The sequence below is a fragment of the Hyla sarda genome, chromosome 10 (assembly GCF_029499605.1).
Source record: "Hyla sarda isolate aHylSar1 chromosome 10, aHylSar1.hap1, whole genome shotgun sequence".
NCBI classification, from domain to species: Eukaryota; Metazoa; Chordata; class Amphibia; order Anura; family Hylidae; genus Hyla; species Hyla sarda.
This window is the reverse complement of record NC_079198.1, coordinates 25,428,076-25,449,989: the sequence shown is the minus strand read 5'-3', so window position 1 is coordinate 25,449,989 and position 21,914 is coordinate 25,428,076. Positions and strand designations below refer to the sequence as shown.

The window sequence follows — 21,914 nt, the reverse complement described above, 5'->3', positions numbered from 1 at the left end:
ACAAACTGTTCCGAACGCTGGAGCTGGCGTCGGGAGCTTGTGATGTCATAGCCCCGCCCCCTCATGACGTCATGCCCCGCCCCACCCCACCCCCCTCCCATAGACTTGCATTGAGGGAGCGGGGCTGTGACATCATGAGGGGTGGGGCTATGACGCCACAAGCTCCCCGCTCCAGCGTTTGGAAGAATTTGTTCGAAATGCTAAGCAGCAGAGTACCCCTTTAACTTTCTGGAGCCAGTTGATATGGGAAAAAAATGTATACAAATGATGAAAACTAACAAAACATCAGCCCTGAAATTGACATGCTGGGGATATAGAAATCTTCTTAGACATACTTCCATGTGGATGAGATTTCTAAAATGTCATCTAACTGCATTGTACGGTAATCCACTGGGGATGTCTCGTATTGGAAATCCACAGCAGTTCCCCTTTGTGTGAATGTGTCCCTATCCTTGAGATACAGTGATCCCTCAACCTACAATGGCCTCAACATTCAATAGTTTCAACATACAATGGTCTTTTCTGGATCATTGTAAGTTGAAACCAGACTCAACATACAATGCTACAGACAGTCCAGATCTGTGAAGCATGTCAATGGCTGGAAGAATCGACCAATCAGAATGGGCAATTTACTGGTAAAACCCTTGTATTACTGAAGCGTATGCACTGACTGATGTCTGGTAGTGTTCCCTTCAGTACAGGGAGGTACAGTGACCCCCCCCCCGACTTATGATGGCCTCGACATATGATCATTTCAACATATGATGGCCTCTCAGAGCCCATCGTATGTTGAAGGTAGCCTCGACATATGATGCTGCTGTGTGTCGGGGCCATCATACAAACAGCTATCTGACAGTGCTGACAGCTTCAACAACTGACAGATAGTTGTATAATGTGCCCCGTGTGCCCCGTTCTGCCTCCTGTTACTCACATGCTGTCCTGCTAACTCATACAGGCTTCCACTGTGAGCTCCGTGTAAGCCCCGCCCCCCAGTGCAGCCATAGCCAATAGCCTGCAGCATCTTGCTGCAGGCATCCAATGAGCTGCTGGCTGCCCTCCCCTTCCTTTCCTATAGAGCTGTAGTCGGCAGGATCGTAATGGAGGACATTCTGTCTCCCCTGAAGGTATTTAAAGAACTGTACAGTACTGTATGCGATGTCACATACAATACATAGACACACTATACACCCCATACATCAATGTTTCCCTATGAGTGTGCCTCCAGCTGTTGCAAAACTATATCTCCCAGCATGCCCAGACAGTCAATGGTTGTACATGCATGCTGGGAGTTGTGCAACAGCTGGAGGCACCCTGGTTTGTTAAACACTCCCCATACACTCCACATACAATGGTCATCCCAGAACCAATTAGCAGTTTCCCATAGAGATATGTATTCAACATACAATGATTCCGAGGCCCCAGAACCAATTACCATTTTTACATAGACATATGTACTCGACATATGATGGTTTCAACATATGATGGTTCTCCTGGAACCAATTAATATCATATGTTGAGGGACCACTGTATTACATGTTCTGTACTCTTTACTAGAGATGAGCGAACTTACAGTAAATTCGATTCGTCACGAACTTCTCGGCTCGGCGGTTGCTGACTTTTCATGCATAAATTAGTTCAGCTTTCCGTTGCTCCTGTGGGCTGGAAAAGGTGGATACATTCCTAGGAAAGAGTCTCCTAGGACTGTATCCACCTTTTCCAGCCCACGGGAGCACCTGAAAGCTGAACTAATTTATGCAGGAAAAGTCATCAACTGCCGAGCCGAGAAGTTCGTGATGAATCGAATTTACTGTAAGTTCGCTCATCTCTACTCTTTACCTGTACCAGGGTTACCTTTGGACACCAGGTGAGGGCGACTCAATTTAACTTTTTTATGACATTGCGTGTACTGTACAGGACCCTGAAGAAGCTCCTGTCCTCTACATAGACCAGCATTTCCCAACCAAGGTGCCTCCAGCTGTTGCAAAACTACAACTCCCAGCATGCCCGGACAGCCAAAGGCTGTCCGGGCATGCTGGGAGCTGTAGTTTTGCAACAGCTGGAGGTTCCCTGCTTGGGAAACACTGACATAGACAGTGATTTACAGCTCCCAGCAGATCTTTCTTTCTTTTATATGTAAGGACTTGTTTTATCTATATTAGTTAACTACTTATTTTTCTTTAATTCTCACTTTTTTCCTATTTTTTGGGATGACATTTTGGTGGCTTCAGAACCAATTACCAGGTTTCCATAGAGTGATGGTCTCAACATACAATGGTTTCAACATACAATGGTCGCCCTGGAAACAATTCATATTGTAACTTGAGGGACCACTGTATAGATGCACATTCTGGATAACATTCCCACGTTCCCCGAGATTCCTATATTTTTAATGCATTGGTGCTCGGTATTGTATACGGTAAAGAATAAAAATCCCTTTCGCATATGACTTTCATTACTCATATTCTCAGAATTGTGAATGATGTTTCTTTGTCATTTACCGCACAATTACAGCGTTGTGTAAAATACATGACTTACTCATTGAAGCCGTCTTTATTAGCCAAACTACGTGTAAGCGATGGACAGAGGCTCAGTGTCCCCCTCGTACTGCCTGTGAATAGAAGCAGCTCATGAATATGTCTTGGATGCAGCGATGAGTGAGTCCCGTTCCCCCCCACCCCCCCACACACACCTACACAGGCCGTATCTCACATTTTCCACTGCTTTTAAAGGGGTTTTATGATACTAAAATGCTATCTGCGCTCAATGTAGATATTTCAGTGGCTTTTCAATTTACTTAAAGGGGTACTCCCGTGGAAAACTTCTTTTTTATTTTTATTTTTTTTATTTTATTTTTTTAACTCAACTGGTGCCAGAAAGTTAAACAGATTTGTAAATGACTTCTGTTAAAAAAAAAATCTTAATCCTTCCACTACTTTTTATGGGCTATATACTACAGAGGAAAGGGTTTTCTTTTTAGATTTCTCTGATGTCATGAGCACAGTGCTCTCTGCTGACCTCTGCTGTCCATTTTAGGAACTGTCCAGAGCAGCATATGTTTGCTATGGGGATTTTTTTCCTGCTCTGGACAGTTCCTAAAATGGACAGCAGAGGTCAGCGGAGAGCACTGTGGTCATGACATCAGAGAAATCTAAAAAGTAAAGCATTTCCTCTGTAGTATATAGCCCCTACTTAAAGGGGCACTCCACCCCCTGGCATCTTATCTCCTATCCAAAGGAAAGGGGATAAGATGTCAGACCGCCGGGGTCCCGCTGCTGGGGACCCCGGGGATCGCTGTTGCAGCACCCCGCTATCATTACTGCGCAGAGCGAGTTCGCTCTGTGCGTAATGACGGGCGATACAGGGGCCGGAGCATTGTTACGTCATGGCTCCGCCCCTCATGACATCACGGTCTGTCCACTTAATGCAAGTCTATGGCAGGGGGCGTGACATCTGCCACGCCCCCTCCCATAGACTTGTATTGACGGGGGCGGGCCGTGACATCACAAGGGGCGGAGCCGTGACGTAACTATGCTCCGGCCCCTGTATTGCCCGTCATTACGTGCAGAGCGATCTCGCTCTGCACAGTAATGATAGCGGGGTGCTGCAACAGCGATCCCCGGGGTCCCCAGCAGCGGGACCCCGGCGATCTGACATCTTATCCCCTATCCTTTGGATAGGGGGATAAGATGTCTAGGGGCGGAGTACCCCTTTAATAGAAGTAGTTTACAAATCTGTTTAACTTTCTGGCACCAGTCGATCTATAAAAAATAAAAATTTCCTCGGGAGTACCCCTTTAAGGGCTCCTTCACACGAACAGATTTTGCTGCATATTTTAGTGCAGCTTTTGCTGCGGATTTTCTGCTGCGAAGATAAAGGGGTATTCCACTGCTCAGCGTTTGGAACAAACTGTCCCAAACGCTGGAGCCGGCGTTATGGCCCCCACCCCCTCATGATGTCATGGCCCGCCCCCTCAATGCAAGTCTATGGGAGGGGGCGTGACAGCTGTCACGCCCCCTCCCATAGACTTGCACTGAGGGGGTGGGGTGTGATGTCATGAGGGGGCGGGGCTATGACGTCACAAGCTCCCTGCTCCAGGGTTCAGAACAGTTTGTTCCAAACCCTGAGCAGCGGAGTGCCCCTTTTAATGACCACAATCTTAGCTTTGCCTTTACTCTGCTTCTTCAAGGGGCATAGCCATCCCCCTTTTTGCCTCCCAAAAGGCACAGACTGGAGAGATGTAACATGGGATTGAGTATGAAGTCAGTCTGGTGAAAGCTTTGCTGAAGAGATGTTGTTGGTTTCATACGATCATGGTGGTCTTGGGACGTTGTGTGTTATAGTGACTTGAGAACAAGGATACCACCAACTCTCGGACAAGGATGAGGTCATGAAAATAGTCCTTGTGGTGGTTTGTGAAGGAGTCGGTGGATGCAGGTCAGAGTTCACGGGTATTGCAGTCAGAAACTGTGTTAGAGTTCATTTTGGAGACAGACCAGGAGACGTGTTTGCTTACAGTTCCTCTTGAGTGACTTTCGACAAGGATTCTTGAATAGGGAAGGTAATTTTGTAAAGGAATTTGCTCAGTTGAAATGTAAAAAAAAATAATTTTGTTACTAGAATGTGTAATATTTTTGTTACTATTGTTTTCATAAGAATTATAGCATGAAATTACCTTTTTTGGATGTATTGTTTGTCACCAAGTGCTTTCTTGTGGCCCCATTTGTCTGTTTTCCCATAGATTCCTATTTTGGAATCCAAAAAATCCCTATGTTCCCATATATTAATTTTTGTGATTCCACAAGCTTTGTTAAAAAAAGTGCTCAAAATCAAATTGGAAAACTCTTAAAATTACACACAGCTCAGGCCCATTTGTCTTAGGGTACGTCCAGACGAGCGGATTTTCCGCGCGTATTTCGCTGCGGATCCGCCGCTGAGGGACCTCTAAATGCTGCCTTTACATGTGCAATATGCCGCTAAAAGCAGACACACTGCGATGTGCGAGTCGCCGTGCGCATGTGCAGGGGGAGCGGGCGCGAGGTGTGCGAGTACACCGCGCATGCGCGGCGACTCAGTGAATCTGCATGTAGTGGCGTATTGCCGCTCCGAGCAGGCACATGTAAAGGCACCATACAGAGGGTCCTTCAGCAGTGGATCTGCAGCATAAAATCCGCTGTAAATCCGCTCGTCTGAACGTATCCTTACGTAGAGAAGCTACATTATGCGGAATACGTACAGGAGGTAATGTATAGTATAGTAGCAATCATTCAATTTTATCTTCAATATGGCTAGTGTTACAGGGCACCTTTGGCCACGGCATGGTCCACCCAACCGAATGTTGCCCAAATTGTGTGGCATCACTGTTTATGTAGGTCAGTGGTCTTCAAACTGTGGCCCTCCAGATGTTACAAAACTACAATTCCCAGCATGCCCGGACAGCCGTTGGCTGTCCGGGCATGCTGGGAGTTGTAGTTTTGCAACATCTGGAGGGCCACAGTTTGAAGACCGCTGATGTAGGTGAATGAGGTCGTGCAACCCGACGGTGCCAAAAATAGTTATAGGCCAGACAGTGGCAAAAAGGATGATAAGGCTAGGGCATAAAGGCGACCCCAGACACGACAGAGGTCAAGTGACCAGAGATCGCTGACGGGCTCTGTATTGCAGCCAATGTAGGTTAATAGGGTCGTGTTGCAACCACTACCGCTGCAATACGACAATTGTCAGAAATCCATCCAGGATTAATTTCTGATCATGGCCACGTGACGCGTGTTGCTGCCATAGTCGCTGTGTAGCCTTCGCCTTATTCACATCAGTGAAGATGGCTGACCAAACCAGACGTTTCTAGAGGGCAGAATCCCTCCGTAACTCAGTGTGATGTAACATGCCATCATTTTATTTTTCTGTTTTTGGATTCATGCAACCTCATATTTTGGTAGCAGCAAAGTGGATGAGATTTCTAGAATTAGTCCACTGACATGTAGATCTTAAAGTGTACTTAAAGGGGTACTCCGCTGCTCAGCGTACGGAACAGTTTGTCTGGAGCCGGCGCCAGGAGCTTGTGACATCATAGCCCCACCCAATCATGATGTCCCGGCGCCGGCTCCAGCATTCCAACATATATATATATATATATATATATATATATATATACACACATACACACACACACACATACACACACACACACATACACACACACACACATACACACACACACATACACACACATACACACACATACACACACACATACATACACATTACAGTGCTCCCTCAACATACGATGGTAATCCGTTCCAAATGGACCATCGCTTGTTGAAACCATCGTATGTTGAGGGATCCGTGCAATGTAAAGTATAGGACAGTGGTCTTCAACCTGCGGACCTCCAGATGTTGCAAAACTACAACACCCAGCATGTACGGACAGCCAACGGCTGTCCGGGCATGCTGGGAGTTGTAGCTTTGCAACATCTGGAGGTCCGCAGGTTGAAGACCACTGGTATTGGAGGTTATACTCACCTGTCCCCACAGTTCCGGACCATCACCACTCGTCACCGCTGCCCCGTCCATCGCTGTCGCCGCTTCCCCGACATCCTCGCTCTCCGTCGCCACAATCACGCTGCTCCTATTGGATGACGACGATGGAGAGCGCCGGTGATGGAGGGGATCCCGAAGAGGACGCGTCGGAGCCCCGAGGACAGGTAAGTGATCGTCAGCGGACCACACGGGGCACCATAAACGGCTATCCGGTGGCAGCTGAAGCAGTCTGCGCTGCCGTATATGCGATGGCCCCGACATAAAAAGGCATCAGATGTTGATGCTGCCTCTGTGAGACCATCGTATGTTGAAATTATGGTATGCTGGGGCCATCGTACGTCGGGGTGGTGCCACTGTGTGTGTGTGTGTGTGTGTGTGTATATATATATATATATGTATATATCTCACACACACACTTTTTTTACTTTTTGAACGCTTTAGGAGCTAGTAAGACCAGTCCAGGAGTGCGTCTGACTATCTGCTTGGATCAGTGATAAGATCCTTCATAGACAAGAAGGCCAGCTAGTTCCCGGTAAAGATAAAATGGTGACTTTCGTCACTGGTGATGTATTATGCAGGTGGTTGTCCAGAGTACAGAGTTTGTCACTTCTCACCTGCATAGACCACGCCGCCGTCATTACAGTTCATAGACACGTTGTACAACACAACAGACCCTGCCCCCATCACATCTATACTGCTTCAGAATCCCCCAGCCCATGTGTCTTGTGGACTTTGCTCATTGCCTTTGTCTAACAGATACTGTGAATCATAGGATGGTGCACGGCTTTACCCAGATGAAGGACAAACTCTCTTCCGAGGTTACTATCGGTCAGGGCTGTCTGTTGGGGTTTTCAATAGACAGTCAGCAAAAATCCTCTGTGCTAAAGTGTTACTGAGGCTTTAATAGAAAAATATTATACAGACTAATTGCATGGCCGCTAAGGAGTATTAAAGGGGTACGCCGGTGAAAAACATTATTTTTTTATTTTTATTTTTTTAAATCAACTGGTGCCAGAACTTTAATTTGTTAATTACTTCTATTTAAAAACCTTAAAGGAGTAGTCCAGTGGTGAACAACTTATCCCCTATTCTAAGGATAGGGGATAAGTTGCAGATCGCGGGGGGTCTGACCGCTGGGGCCCCCTGCGATCTCCTGTACGGAGCCCTGACAGACCGCGGGAAGGGGGCGTGTCGACCTCCGCACGAAGCGGCGGTTGACACGCCCCCTCAATACAACTCTATGGCAGAGCCGAAGCGCTGCCTTCGGCAATCTCCGGCTCTGCCATAGAGATGTATTGAGGGGGCGTGTCGGCCGCCGCTTCGTGCGGGGGTCGACACCCGCTATCTGGCCGGAGAGCCTGGCCCCCGTACAGAGAGATCGCAGGGGGCCCCAGCGGTCGGACCCCTCGCGATCTCAAACTTATCCCCTATCCTTAGGATAGGGGATAAGTTTTTCACCACTGGACTACCCCATTAACCCTTCAAGTACTTATCGGCTGCTGTATGCTCCACAGGAAGTTATTTTCTTTTTAAATGTCTTTTCTGTCTGACCATAGTGCTCTTTGCTGACACCTCTGTCTGTCTCAGGAACTGCCAAGAGCAGGAGCAAATCCCCATAGAAAACCTCTCCTGCTCTGGACAGTTCCTGACATGGGCAGAGATGTCAGTAGAGAGCACTGTGGTCAGACAGAAAGGAAATTCAAAAATAAAAGAACTTCATCTGGAGCATACAGCAGCAAAGTACTGTAAGGGTTAAGATTTTCTAAATAGAAGTAATTTACAAATCTGTTTAACGTTCTGGCACCAGAACCCAAAAAAATTTTTTCACCGGAGTACACCTTTAAGGCCTCGTTCACATTGCCGTCGAGTTCCGTCGGCAATCTGGCCAAAAAAGTTTAGCGGGGGGAAAGAAAATAGTGCAAGCACTATTTTTTTTATTTATTTTTTTTCTCTGCTAGGTTCCTGTAAAATTACTGGATCACAGACGGACCCCGTTGGGACCCGGTAGTATACCATTTTAGGGTCTGGTTGGTAAAAAAACAAACAAAATACGATCGGACCCTTAATGGGTCGGATGCAGACGGCAATGTGAACCCAGTCTTAGAGGAGTGAATCTCTACTGGAAGCTTTGGAGTGTTGCTTAGTATGGGGCGGCTGTACACAAGAAATATTGGCCATCTAAGGCTGGGTTCACATTGCTGTCGGACTCCTCTATCCGAAGTTCCATTGGCAATTCGACCAGAACAATAGGGAGAAATAAAGAATAAGTGCATGCACACTTTTTTTTTTTCTCCACTAAACTCTGGTAAAATACTGTATCCCTGATGGACCCCATCGTCAGACTTGACTCGGCAGTTTCCGTTGTGCTCTGTCCCGTTTCAGGGTCAAAAATGTGCCGAACGGATGAATGTGAACGGCAGTATGAAAATGGCCTGATTGTTCTTCTGTGACAGAGGTCTCCAACTGTGGCCCTTCAGATGCTGCAAAACTTCAACTCCCAGCATGCCCAGACAGCCGTTGGCTGTCTGGGCATGCTGGGAGTTGAAGTTTTGCAACATTTGGCGGGCCACAGTTGGAGACCACTGTTCTAAGAGCTACTTCTCTCGACTCTACCGCCAGCATTCACCCTAGGTTTGGAGACGCCGGCGTGTTCACCTAACACGCTCACAACCTGGACACCGTTCCGGGACCCCCTGCCACTGCAGGGACAGCTTATTGCTTTGTTCGCCGACACGTATTCGGTTCCCCGGGGTCTCTCCTACCTATCCAGCAGCCCATCTATTTTACCCAGAAGCATGGGGTTACTATATCAGATGGCTGGATGGATCAGTTTTACTTGGGGATCATTTTTCTTGAGGGTGATTTAATTTGCCCATTTATGTATCCATATGCGACTATATACCTTGTTGATATGATGATGGGCCCCTCCTTCTAATTTCATTATTTCTTGGCTATTGCTCCAATATTTTTATGCTATATTCTATATCCCCTGATGAAGTGCGGGGAATAGCAATCTGCATCGATTGCCCGCATGGAAACGCGTTGGGAATAAGGACTTAGTAGGACGTGTTTGTGATTAGCGAGCACTGTCTTTGAATAGTCAGTGGAGTATGGTGTACTCTATTAAATCAATACTCCATTGTGATAACAAGTAGGAGCATATTTATTTATCATGTACCATCTGTGTGAACACACGGCTGTATTTACTGCTACATAACAGATAGTATCTTTTGTTTTCTACCACTTTTGTGCACTATTATTTGTTTTTTTTTCATCTATTTTTAATCATTTCTAGTAAAAGCTATGTTTTAACAAGGCACCTCTGTCAAAGATTGGACATTAGTTCTTTCCTATTATCTATTGCCGAGAGGTTTAGTGATTATTAGGGGCACATGTATGGCCTGAGACTCCTTACATACATTTAACTACACCCTAGGTTTGGCCAAGCATTCATTGTGTATTTTTGTGGGGAGAGAGGAGTAAGCAGGAGCATGGGGAGCAAAGATTGGGCACATTCAAAAGTAACGCGGGCAGTTGGAAAAGCTGAATTTAAAGGGGTTCTCTGGCCCTAATACATCTTATCCCCTATCTAAAGGGAAGAGGATAAGATGTCTGGTCGCGGGGGTCCCGCCGCTGGGGACCCCCGCAATCTGTCATTGCGCACCCACTTTTGTGAGCTCTCCACAGCACTGGAGGCTCCAAATGTGTAGCGTGACGACCACTGGGCCCGAGTATTGTGATGTCACGACTCCGCTCCTGTGTGTTACGCCCCACCCCCTCAATGCGAGTCTATGGGAGGGGGCGTGACCGTAGCGCAAAAAGGTGGGTGTGCAATGACAGATTGCAGGGGTCCCCAGCAGCTGGACCTCCATGACCAGACATCTTATCTCAAAGGATAGGGGATAAGATATATTAGGGCCGGAGTACCCCTTTTAAAGGGATTAGCCATAGCACAATAAAGATCCCCTAAGAAAGAGCCAATCAGGGATTATCGCTGTCTACTGAAGGTAAAGACAAAGCTGGCATCAAGGTACAGAGAAAAGGTGAATTATTTCCCCTTTTTTTATTGCTTGCACATATAATTAAAGAGTACCTCTCATGATCTTGTTAAATTTTATAATCCTCCCAGTTCACTGCCCCCATCATGATAAACCACCCCCTGCCTTTATTTTTATAATTTGTTAGTTTTCTCCCTGTATATTGCTCTTTATTTTCTGCTCAGTCAGATTCACAGACTGGGAAGGGGCGTTCCCCAGCAGGCGTGACATCATCTGAAGCCATACAGGGGAGAACTTCCTCCCTCACTCTGCTACACACAGCCCAGAGCAGTTCAGTGTGAGATGAGCTATGATTGGATAAGGCTGCACACACCCCCTCGCCACTTCAGTCTGCATTTCCTGATTTTGGACTTCTGCCAGGCCAGCAGGAGTCCAGAGTCTGTCCAAGAGATATGGGGGGGGGGGGGGGAATGTGCTCTGGACAAGTAGGGAGACACCCAGCGGCAGCTTTTTTAAACAAGTAAAACATAGAAAACTTCAGCCTTTGGCTGTCCAGGCATGCTGGGAGTTGTAGTTTTGCGACATCTCGAGGCACCCCGGTTGGGAAACACTGCCCCACATTCACATTAGATGGGTGCATTCACACCACGTTTTGCAATACAGTTCCCGTATCAGGTTTTTGATGAAAAACGGATTCCTCAAAACCTGACTTAACTGTATCAAAACGTGTGTACAAATTTTAGCCCGTACACGGTTTGAAAAATGTCAAGTTGCATCCTTTTTTAAGGAAAAAAGTGAAGGAAAAAAGTGTACGTTTTTAACTTTTCACTCAATTAGGAATAAAGTTTCACTTGTTTGATTGAAATTCCAAGAAAAATAACTGTGCAAAGTCAAAAGTTTTCAATACGGTTCCATACGGTTTTCACATAAAAAAAAACGTATATGGGAACTGTATTGCAGAAACGTGGTGTGAACCCGGCCTAACTCTGGAGGGGATCCTCATTCTAGGTGCATTTTAGTTTTCAGAGGAGGTTGAGTGTAATCGTTCACTAGAAGTCCAGTGAACACTAGTCTTTGATCGGTCGGCCCTATTCTTATTGCTATGTTTTGTGTGTGGGTGGTGCAGATAGCGCTGCAGATGTTTCGGGTCTGGTCCATGTCCATTTCGTCTCACCCCCCCTCAGTAAGAGCAGGGAGCGCACCCATAGGGAATAGCAGGGAGATACGGCTGCTTTTAGTCATTTCAGATAAACTTTTAATTGAAGAAACTTGTTTAGCGTTGGAATTTCATGTGGTCAAGGACGCGCTTGCTGTGGCCTCGGTAATACCGGAGGGGAGGTAGTGTGGGTCTCATCGTTGTACATATTTTTTCTAATCTTTTATTTTTTTTATTTTTTTTTTGTGCATATTTTATAGATAACAGACCATTTCTACAATTGTGGCTGTCTCACATCCTGTACCAGACTCCGCTGTCTCTCTTTTTAGTTTTGAGGAACTTGGTTGAGAAACACTGCCTATTTTTCGACTGACGGACCCTCGTGCTTTGTTTGTGTCTCCTTTTCCCAATCTGTTTTGTTTTACATCAGTCTGGTCCATGTATATGCTGTAATGCGGACTTTCTATCTACAGGTTCTAGAGTTGAAGACAAGAGCGTGAATCTGACTCTTCTGCAGGAATAAGACTTCAGTTCCCACATCAAGCTCCCTTGCTGAACATTGAGTGGTATGTATGCATGTTGACCTTTTTTTCTGTATGTTTTTGCTTTGAGTTGCTTAGGCCCCTTTTACACTACCGCTATCCTCCTGTTAAAACATCCGTCATGAACTCCCGTCAGATAGTCCTGAAAAAGGCCATCAAAAAATCACATTCATGTCAATGGGATTTTTTTGATTATCCTTCAGTACCAGTTATGTCCCGTTATGACTAACGGATGTTATTTTTGACGGCCCAAAAGACTGTGCATGCAAAAATAACAGTGGAATAACGGCCGTTAAAATTTAACATTAAAGTCTGTGGGTGACGGGTCTTCACAAATGACATCCGTTATTATCTGTTCTTTATGTTCCATTATTGCTACTGAGCATGCTCAGTACAGCATCACAACCAGGAAGTCACATGGAAATAAAATAACGGATTATAACTGTGCATGACGGATGAAATAACGGGTGATAACGGATGGCACATGAACAATTTTGATGGACATTGTGTCAAAATAACGGACATCAGTTATCATCCATTGTACTCAGTTATTTCAGCCATTTTTTCTTCATTAACCATTATTGCTGAATAACAGGTGTCAGAATACAGGAACATGACAGTAAAGTAAAAGGGGCCTTAAAGTGGTGGTACTCTGGAAAACATTTATTTTTTTTAAATCAACTGGTGCCAGAAAGTTATACAGATTTGTAAATTACATTTATTAAAAAATCTTAATCCTTCCAGTACTTGTCAGCTTCTGTATGTTGAACAGGAAGTTATTTCCTTCTTGAAATTCCTTTCTGTCTGACAACATGCGCTCTGCTGACACCTCTGTCCATTTTAGAAACTTTCCAGAGCAGGAGAGGTTTTCTATGGGGATTTGTTTCTACACTGGACAGTTCCTAAAATGGACAGAGGTGTCAGCAGAGAGCACTGTGGTCAGAAAGAAAAATTCAAAAAGAAAGAAGGTCCAGTGCAACATACAGAAGCTGATAAGTACTGGAAGGATTAAGATTTTTTAATAAATGTAATTTACAAATCTGTTTAACTTTCTGGCACCAGTTGATTTAAAAAAATTTTTTTTCCAGAGTACCACCACTTTAAGGAACACTAAAGGAGTTATCCAGTGGAATTTTAGAGTAAAAACTGAAAAAATGTGGGGCGCTCTCTCGGGTAGTATCTTGAATATCTGGAACTGTGTATAGATACCCACCACCACGCCAATAGTGTCTTACTGACCTTCATGGGTTGTGCAATAGTATAGGCACAACTCTATGGTGGGCTTGGGGTAGAAGTAGGTATATACAGTCTGCTGCTCGTGGTCCCTATACCCGCATACCAGGGAGGGTGCGGAATAAACTGTAAATGGACTTGAGCAAAAACACGCAATTATTTTTAGATGTTCTGGGGTTTGCCACGGCACAGGCATAACCTCCCCAGGACATCTAAAAATATTTATTGAAACTGAGGAAGGCGAGAGAGTGAGCCGAAACGCATTGTCCTGTGTTAAATACCTTTGACCTAATATAAAAATAGTCGTGTGTACCGCGTCCTCCTAGACACCAGCGCTCGAGATAAACCCCGTGTTTTTGCTTGAGTCCATTTCCAGTGGTATTTTGTAATTTACTATTGTCCCCAGCCTGCCTAAAAAATGATAAAAACTTAAACTCCTCTTCCTCCACTCCATTGTAGCTCCAGGAATCAGGACGTTCCATCTCCGACTGGTCTCCGCCAACAGTCTGCTTAACCGGAGCCAGCAGGAGCTGTAGACGTGACGTAACCGCGCCACTCCGCCAATCACTGGGCCCAGCGGTGTCCCGACTCGGCCAGTGATTGGCGAACTACATTGGCAGTTGGGCCATCTACAAGGCGCACTCATAATAAAGCAATGCGGCTGTGGAAGAAGGTGAGTTAAGGTGTTTATTTTATTTATTAATTTTTTTAGGCAGGCTGGGGACAATAGCAAATAAAAGAGCATTACACTGGATAACCCCCCTTTTTTAAATCTAGAGATGAATGACACAAGAAGAATACGCTTTGGATCCGTTACGTGTGACCCTACCCTTAAAATTCTTTGTGAACTTTGAAGGAGTGGGGAGGCACTGGGGCATAGTGGGGAGGCTCATGATGCAGCCAGTTATCTTAGGGTCGGGCTACAAATGATATACTGTTTCTGCACCCAATACCATTGAAAAAAAATCAGCGCGAAAATGTTCTGGTTAAAGTACACGTGTTTTTTTGTTTTTTGTTTTTTTGTTTTTTTTTTCAAAACCCCATCTAGATGTATTCTGTTGTACAGTAAATGGCTGCAGTCTGCACTACAAATCAGCAAATTCACTTTATCTGATCATGTTCTTACAGTCAAAGATTGGAAAACGTGGTTGAACTTATTTAGGACACTATTGTGATCTGTAAAACAAAAATAGGGAAAAAGAAACACAGCCGCACATCCACAATTTGTATTTTGATCTACAGTGATCCCTCAACTTACAATGGCCTCAACATACAATAGTTTCAACATACAATGGTCTTTTCTGGACCATACATACAAGGTTATGGACAGTCTAGATCTGTGAAATGTGTCAATGAACCGACCAATCACAATGGGCATTCACTTGTAAAACCCCTGTATTACTGAAGCGTATGCACTGACTGGTGTCTGGTAGCGCCCCCTACAGTACAAGGTGGTACTACATGTTCTGTACTACTCTTTGGGCAAGGGTTAGCTGCTCCTTTGGACACCAGGTGAGGGCGACTCCATTACTTTTTTTTAGGACATTGCGTGTACTGTACAGGACCCTGAAGAAGCTCCTGTCCTCTACATAGACCAGTGCTTCTCAAGCAGGGTGCCCACAGCTGTTGTAAAACTACGACTCCCAGTATGCCCGGACAGCCTTTGGCTGTCCGGGCATGCTGGGGGTTGTAGTTTTGCAACAGCTGGAGGCTCCCTGCTTGGGAAACACTGAAATAGACAGTGATTACAGCTCCCAGCAGATCTTTCTTACTTTTATATGTAAGGATTTGCTATATCTTTATTAGTCATCTACTGATTTTTCTTTAATTCTCACTTTTTCCTATTTTTGGATGACATTTTGGTGGCTTCAGAACAAATTGCCTGGTTTCCATAGAGTTATGGTCTCAACATACAATGGTTTCAACATGCAGGTCATCCTGGAACCAATTAATATTGTAACTTGAGGGACCACTGTACTTGCTTCTCAGCATAAATTCAAACACTAACAGGTTGTTAGTATACATTTTGAACAAAAAGTACAAGCCCACTCGCCACGTCAAGGCCACCTATTTAGAGTGGGTCCCTAACCCAACATTGGCGTAGCGCCGGGCAGCGGCCACCACCGCAACATCATACCCACAGGGGGAGCGACCCAGTGGCCAGGCAGCCCCACTGCTGCCCGACCAAGCCTCTGGCTCCGGGCCACACCACCCCGCTGACAAAGCATCACAGTAACAATGACCGCCGTAGTGCAACTACACCAATGGGAATACCTACCAAGTGCCCCCTGCCAGAGGGCTGGGAGAATGCTAGGAGGAAACCCATATGCAATCTCCTGCTAATTAAAAACGCCTGGACCAAAGGGTGGAGCTGAGTGCTGGGTATGAAAGAGGGGACAGACTAGCTTGGTCGGGCAGCAGTGGGGCTGCCTGGCCACTGGGTCGCTCCCCCTGTGGGCATGGTGTTGCGGTGGTCGTGGCCGCTGCCCGGCGCTATGCCAATGTTGGGTTAGGGACCCACTCTAAATAGGTGGCCTTGACGTGGCGAGTGGGCTTGTACTTTTTGATCAAAATGTATACGAACAACCTGTTAGGGTTTGAATTTATGCTGAGTAGCAAGTAGATAAAAATACAAATTGTGGATGTGCGGCTGTGTTTCTTTCTCTTTTTTTTTTTTAATTTTTTGTATTTTTTTTTTTTTTTTACTACAGTGGTCCCTCAACATATGATATTAATTGGTTCCAGGAGAACCATCATATGTTGAAACCATCATATGTCGAGTACATATGTCTATGTAAAAATGGTAATTGGTTCTGGGGCCTCGGAACCATTGTATGTTGAATACATATCTCTATGGGAAACTGCTAATTGGTTCTGGGATGACCATTGTATGTGGAGTGTATGGGGAGTGTTTAACAAACCAGGGTGCCTCCAGCTGTTGCACAACTACAACTCCCAGCATGCATGTACAGCCATTGACTGTCTGGGCATGCTGGGAGTTATAGTTTTGCAACAGCTGGAGGCACACTGATAGGGAAACATTGATGTATGGGGTGTATAGTGTGTATATGTATTGTATGTGATGTGTGACATCGCATACAGTACTGTACAGTTCTTTAAATACCTTCAGGGGGGACAGAATGTCCTCCATTACCATCCTGCCGACTACAGCTCTATAGGAAAGGAAGGGGAGGGCAGCCAGCAGCTGATTGGAGGCCTGCAGCAAGATGCACAAGGCTATTGGCTATGGCGGCACTGGGGGGGCGGGGCTTACATGGAGCTCACAGTGGAAGCCTGTGTGTGTTAGCAGGACAGCATGTGAGTAACAGGAGGCAGAACGGGGCACACGGGGCACATTAAACAACTATCTGTCAGTTACTGAAGTTGTCAGCGCTGTCAGATAGCTGTTTGTACGAAGGCCCCGACACACAGCAGCATCATATGTCGAGGCTGCCTTCAACATACGATGGGCTCTGAGAGGCCATCATATGTTGAAATGATCATATGTCGAGGCCATCATGAGTCGAGGGGTCACTGTATTGGGATCTGGGTAAGGATTTAGCGGGGGTCCCATAGACTTGCATGGGACTTCCAGCAAATACATATCCAGCTCATAATATTCTTGGGCTCAGAAGTTCCCCTGAAATTTTTAAAAGATGTTCTGCCACCAGACCATCACTAGATGTATGCTTTAAAGGGGTACTCCGCCCCTGGCATCTTATCCCCTATCCAAAGGATAGGAAATAAGATGTTAGATTGCCGCGGTCCCACTGCTGGGGACCCCGGGGATCGCCGCTGCGGCACCCCGCCATCATTACTGCACAGGGCGAGTTCGCTCTGCGCGTAATGACGGGCGATACAGGGGCCGGAGCAGCGTGACGTCATGGTTCCGCCCCTCATGACATCACGGCCCGTCCCCTTAATGCAAGTCTATGGCAGGAGGCGTGACGACCACCACGCCCCCTTCCCATAGACTTGTATTGACGGGGGCGGGACATGATGTCACGAGGGGCGGAGCCGTGACGTAACGATGCTCCGGCCCCTGTATTGCCCGTCATTACGTGCAGAGCGAGCTCGCTCTGCGCAGCAATGATAGCGGGGTGCTGCAGCAGCGATCCCCGGGGTCCCCAGCAGCGGGACCACGGTGATCTAACATCCTTTGGATAGGGGATAAGATGTCTAGGGGCGGAGTACCCCATTAAGGTTATTTTAGGGGTCTGTGTTATAGTCAATCCCTTAGTTCTGTTTGATGGCATGTAGTAATCCTTAGCTTCCTCAGAGTTGCTCCTCTTAGTGATGGTGCTGCTTGACAGTGAGGCAATCCTAATTCATGACACCAAATAGATGCTCAGGTAATAAACCTCCCAGCTCTGCTCATAGGGTTTGGTGCTTGAAAGATTATGGCAGAATAGTGGTTGAAAAGTAAGAGTAATGTTTTCTGATCACTGATTGGGTTTTTTTTTTTTTTCTAAGTGTTTGGCCTGGAAGATGCCTGGAGACGCCTGACCAAATATGTCAGCCACGGCTGTCAATGGCTCCGATGTTTCACTCGGTAAGTGATATGGCTGACCTTACGTATTTATTTTAAAAGTTCAGAATTTATCTTTCTATAGTAAAGATAAAGGTAAGCAGGAGACTATTCACATGATGCATTAAAGGACCTTATGCATTAAATGTCTTTTTTTCTGAACAGATGGGGAGTCCTTCCACTCCGTGGATACATTACTGTTGGATTCTACCAGCTCAGTTAAGTTGCACATAAAGGAGGAAAGGTCAGAATCTCAGGGAAGTTACTCTGCACTCAACGAAAATGAAACCCTGGGGACAGATGGAGAAGGCTCCTCGCACAGCGCTGGTGAGAGTCCCGGGAGATGTGGTTTAGTTTAGAGCAGAAGTACAAATAAGCTTTATCTGACCGCCATGTCTCTGATAAACATCCAGGTTTTTCACACGTTATGGGGGAGATTTGTCAAAACCTGTCCAGAGGGAAAGTGGATGATTAACATATCTTAATAGTTCCGATATTTACGCACCTGGCGATACGAAATCTGTTTATTAAAACATTTTTTTTTTACACTTTTTGAGGGTAAAATGGGGGATTTTTCACTTTATTTTTTTAACTTTTTATTTTTTACACTTTAATAGTCCCCATAGGAGACTATTTATAGCAATCATTTGATTGTTAATACTGTTCAGTGCTATGCATAGGCATAGCACTGATCAGTGTTATCGGCTTTCTTCTGATCTGGTCTGCTTGATCTCAGACCAGAGCAGAAGACGCCGGGAGACGGACGGAGGCAGGTGAAGGGACCTCCGTCTGCCATTACAGATGATCGGATCGCCGCGGGCGATCCTATCGTCCACATTAAGTGCTGCATAGTAACCAATCAGTTTGCTTCTTACATTTTTGACAAGGCCTCTGCAAAATGAAAGAAGCGATCTGATTGGTTGCTATGGGCAACTCAGCAACTTTTCCTCTGGACAGGTTTTGATAAATTTCCCTCAAAGTCTATTAGAAATTTGTGGAGCGTTTTATTTAAATAGTGACTAAGCTTTATTTTATCTACAACCAGAAACCCCCTTCATCAAGGTTTTTTTTTAATTTTTAAATTTTTTATTTATTTCACATTTTAAATTAATATACGGTAATTTCTTTTCTTTTTCTTTGTAACAAACAGCAGAGGAGCCTGAGCGTAAACGGAAGAAGGGTCCTGCACCAAAGATGCTGGGTAACGAAGTGTGCAGTGTGTGCGGAGACAAGGCCTCTGGCTTTCACTACAACGTGCTGAGCTGCGAGGGCTGTAAAGGCTTCTTCAGGCGCAGCGTCATCAAAAATGCCAAGTATACCTGCAAGAACAATGGCAAATGCCAGATGGACATGTACATGCGGCGCAAGTGCCAGGAGTGCCGGCTTCGAAAGTGCAGAGAGGCCGGCATGCGGGAGCAGTGTAAGTGAGAAAGCTTTAAAATGAGGATTCTGGGACTGAGGGAGGACATATGTAAATGGGTTGGCAACTGGCTCCGTGAAAGGGAGCAGCGGGTGAGTATCAATGGAACTTACTCTGGTTGGGTGACAGTTACAAGTGGGGACCACAAGGGTTAGTACTGGATTCACTTCTTCTCAATATGTTTATTAATTACCTTGTAGAGGGATTACACAGCAGAATTTCTATATTTGCAGATGACGCCAAACTGGGTAGGGTGATTACCACAGAGGATGATAATATTACAGAGGGATCTGAGGAAGCTTGAGGCTTGGGCACAGACGTGGCAAATTATGTTCAATGTGGATAAATGTAAGGTTATGCACTTGGGCTGTAAAAACAAAATGTACAATTACCCTATGTGCTAAATAATAAGACATTAGGTCAGACTTCTACCTAAAAAACTTGGGGGTACTGGTGGACAGTAAACTCAACTTTAGCAATCAGTGCCAGGCAGCTGCTGCCAAGGCTAACAGTCATGGGATGCATCAAGAGAGTCACGTGACAAGGACATAGTTTTGCCGCTGTATAAATCACTAGTCAGACCACATATGGAGTATTGTGTCCAATTCCGGGAACCTGTATATAAGAATTTCATGGCTGAAATGGAGAGGGTACAGAGAAGGATGACAGAGATAATAATGGTATGGGAGCATTACAGGACCAAGACAGGTTATCACTTGGGGTTATTTAGTTTGGAGAAAAGACGTCTTAGGGGCGATCTGATCACAATGTACAAATATATGAATGGACAGTAAAGAGATCTTTCTAGTGATCTTTTTATACCTAGGCCGGTAACCATGAAAAGGGGGGCATCCTCTAGAGGAAAGAAGGTTTCACCATCATCACAGACTGAGATTCTTTACTGTAAGAGCAGTGAGACAATGGAACTCTGTGCTACATTATGTTGTGATGTCGGACTAAATGAACAAGTTCAAGGGGGGGCCTGGATGTTTTTCTAGAGAGTAATAACATCAGAGGTTATGGATACTAGACTTATGTGGATAGAATGTTGATCCAGGGATTTATTCTCATCGCCATATTGGGATCGGGAAGGAACTTTTCCTCTGTCATGGAGAAATTGGCATCAGCCTCATAGGGTGTTTTCGCCTTCCTTTGGATCAACACGGTTTAGGTTAGAACTTGATGGACTCTTGTTTTTTTTGTTTTGTTTTTTTGACCTTACAAACTGTTTATTGCCTGTATAGGAAGCTGTATGGTCAAATATGGATTTTCTTCACTTTTTACGATATTAATGACATAGATTTTTATTTTATTTAATTTTTTTTATATTTGTGGGGGGGGGGGGGGGGGAGAGACAACAGCAGACCATATTTATGATATCCTGTAGTCTATCCGTGGACCCTTGACTGTATAAGATGTTGTATAACACCTTATTTTTTGGCATGACATGACAGCATGAGGCATAAGTTAAGGTAGCATTTTCAGCAAAACTGACATATTGGAAGACATTTCTCATTGTTGTCTTTGGAGGGTGAGTTTTGAAATCATTTTATTTTTTACTTATTTTTTTATTCACATTTATTCACATTTATCATACTATCAACGGGGGTTGATAAATTTGTCGCACATAAGAAGAAGAAAAAAAACCAATAAATCACTTCAGAACACCATTTTGTAGGATTCCTCCTCTCCTCTGTGACTTTTCTGCACAAAAAATTTCCGTTGCGACTTTTTACACGTCTTTTTCAAAAGTGCTCTCCAAAGGCATTTTTGTACACCACTTTTGTACACCACATTTTTTATGCCTGTGTGCAACATTTGCACTTCATAAATTTGCAACCACTGCATAGGGAAAACTGAAAATTGCTTAGGTAAGGCTGTTGGCTGCTTTATGCCTACCCACAATACTTGCAAAAAAAAAATGCTTTGGCTCACGTGCGACATTTTGTGCACCCGGAGTAAGCAAAAAAAGAAAACCTCTAAATGCAATGACAAATCTACGTCATTGTGTTTTGCCAAATGCAGGGTCTGAGTGGGGCCATTCATGAGACAGAGATTTTGTCTTTTCGAGTGGAGCAGTGGTCAAGCATATGGGCTGCTTCCTCAGTTTGCATTTAAAGGGGTACTCCGCCCCTGGCATCTTATCCCCTATCCAAAGGATAGGGGATAAGATGTTAGATCGCCGCGGTCCCACTGCTGGGGACCCCGGGGATCTCCGCTGTGGCACCCCGCCATCATTACAGCACAGAGCGAGTTCGCTCTGTGCGTAATGATGGGCCATACAGGGGCCGGAGCAGCGTGACATCATGGCTCTGCCCCTCATGACATCACAGCCCATCCCCTTAATGCAAGTCTTTGGCAGGGGGCATGACGACCGCCACGCCCCCTCCCATAGACTTGTATTGACGGGGGTGGGCCGTGACATCACGAGGGGCGGGGCCGTGACGTAACGATGCTCCGGCCCCTGTATTGCCTGTCATTACGTCCAGAGCGATCTCACTCT

General features: G+C 45.4%; 2 protein-coding genes across 7 annotated transcripts in view; one reads left to right on the top strand and one right to left on the bottom strand.

Annotated features, from left to right (window-relative positions):
• NR1H2 (nuclear receptor subfamily 1 group H member 2) overlaps positions 1-21,914 on the top strand; it is a 58,492-nt gene that overhangs the window by 11,097 nt on the left and 25,481 nt on the right. Inside the window, exons 1-6 of one of the 6 annotated variants that reach the window (XM_056544521.1) lie at positions 11,723-11,853; positions 12,162-12,254; positions 13,923-14,136; positions 17,937-18,015; positions 18,157-18,318; positions 19,142-19,411. In XM_056544521.1, coding sequence (XP_056400496.1) covers positions 17,976-18,015; positions 18,157-18,318; positions 19,142-19,411 — 472 coding nt within the window. In that variant the 5' untranslated portion in view covers positions 11,723-11,853; positions 12,162-12,254; positions 13,923-14,136; positions 17,937-17,975. Of the gene's footprint in view, positions 1-11,722; positions 11,854-11,948; positions 12,255-13,922; positions 14,137-17,936; positions 18,016-18,156; positions 18,319-19,141; positions 19,412-21,914 lie in introns of those variants that run through there. The other 5 variants (XM_056544518.1, XM_056544519.1, XM_056544523.1 and 2 more) reach the window with 5 other exon arrangements.
• LOC130294550 (testicular acid phosphatase homolog) overlaps positions 1-21,914 on the bottom strand; it is a 131,794-nt gene that overhangs the window by 92,471 nt on the left and 17,409 nt on the right. The window lies entirely within an intron of this gene.